This window comes from Dipodomys ordii, unplaced genomic scaffold (genome assembly GCF_000151885.1).
Source record: "Dipodomys ordii isolate 6190 unplaced genomic scaffold, Dord_2.0 Scaffold118, whole genome shotgun sequence".
Taxonomy (NCBI): Eukaryota; Metazoa; Chordata; class Mammalia; order Rodentia; family Heteromyidae; genus Dipodomys; species Dipodomys ordii.
In genome coordinates, this window is record NW_012267334.1 from 589,198 (window position 1) to 590,540 (window position 1,343).

Consider the following 1,343-nt stretch of genomic DNA (forward strand, 5'->3'; position numbering starts at 1 on the left):
CGCGAGGTGCCCGCTGCTCTCCAGAGCCCACGCGAGGTGCCCGCTGCTCTCCAGAGCCCACGCGAGGTGCCCGCTGCTCTCCGAGGCCGCCAGGCCACAGCCAGCAGGCCGCTGGTGACATCGGCCCCCTTCGGAACTGGGCTGCAAGGCTGTAACCAGCCCTGTGCATGCTAAGGCAGACCACTGGAGCTAGAGTTTGGCCAAGAAGAAAGAAAGAACCACGTAACATCTGTAATCGGGTCAGAGATCCCGGGTCTGAAAGACAGGCTGGAGCCAGGCAAAAGGAGCTTTAAAGCCAAGAGCAGTGGTTCACACCTATCGTCTGGCTACTCGGGAGGCTGAGGTCCAAGGATCTCTATTAGAGCCAGCCCTGGTAGAAAAGTCAGACTGTTATCTCCAGTTAACCAGTAAAAAGGCAGAAGCTGTGGCTTGCGTAGTAGAGTGCCAGCCTTGAACGTAAAAGCTCAAGGACAGCACCCAAGCCCCATTACCAGCACAGGAATTAAAATAATAAATAAATGGATCTTTCAGACTCTGGGTCAGAGAGAAAAATGTTTCTAAAAATTAGAAATCCCCATGGGTACCGGTGGCTCACGCCTGTCATCCTAGCTGCTCAGGAGACTGAGGTCTGAAGAGTGTGGCTCGAAGCCAGCCCAGGCAGAAAAGTCTGTGAGACTCTTATGTCCAATTAACCACTCAAAAACCCAGAAGTGGCGCTGTGGTTCAGGTGGTAGAGCGCTAGCCTTGAGCAAAAAAGCTCAGGGACAGCGCCCAGGCCCTGAGCTCAGCCCTACAACCCACCAAAAAAAAAATTAGAAATTCCAACAAGAAGGCCCAAACACCCAAATAACAGGATCCCCAGAGAGAATGAACGGAAAACTGAAATGGAGATGGTGGAAGGGTCTGGGCAGGCCTGGTAGAAGGATGTGATGGCCAGGGGAGGCAGGCGCGTGGGGCTGAGGAGCATGGATGGAAAGAAGCTCTGAACACAACAGACGTGAAAAAGAACTCCCAAACCTCCAAGAGCGGCCACACCCAGGTGCGGCGGACTCGGGGCTCTTGTGTCTGCCCGGGCTGTCAGCAGCGGAGCCTGGTCTCCAGCCCGGAGTCGGAAGGCTCCGGATTCCCAGTCCATGTGAGGAGAGCCTGACCTTCCTTGGACACAGGGCACCCCCAGATGCATCCCAGGCACTGTACCTAGGATACTTCTAGAAGCTTCAGTTTACCACCACCTAGAAGGTAGAAGAGGTGCAGGGGTGATGTGAGGCAGTAGATTCTGGCCGTTTGCAGGGGGCAGAGTCAGGAGGGCCCCAGATGAGAGATGAAAACAGTACACAAGCCAG

General features: G+C 54.9%; 1 protein-coding gene across 1 annotated transcript in view; it reads left to right on the forward strand.

The window, feature by feature from the left end:
* The window catches only part of Exd3 (exonuclease 3'-5' domain containing 3), a 17,575-nt gene extending 17,420 nt beyond the window's left edge, over positions 1–155 (forward strand). Inside the window, 1 exon segment of the mRNA XM_013029328.1 lies at positions 25–155. Within this exon segment, the coding sequence (XP_012884782.1) occupies positions 25–155 (131 nt within the window).
* The last annotated feature ends 1,188 nt before the right edge of the window (positions 156–1,343 follow it).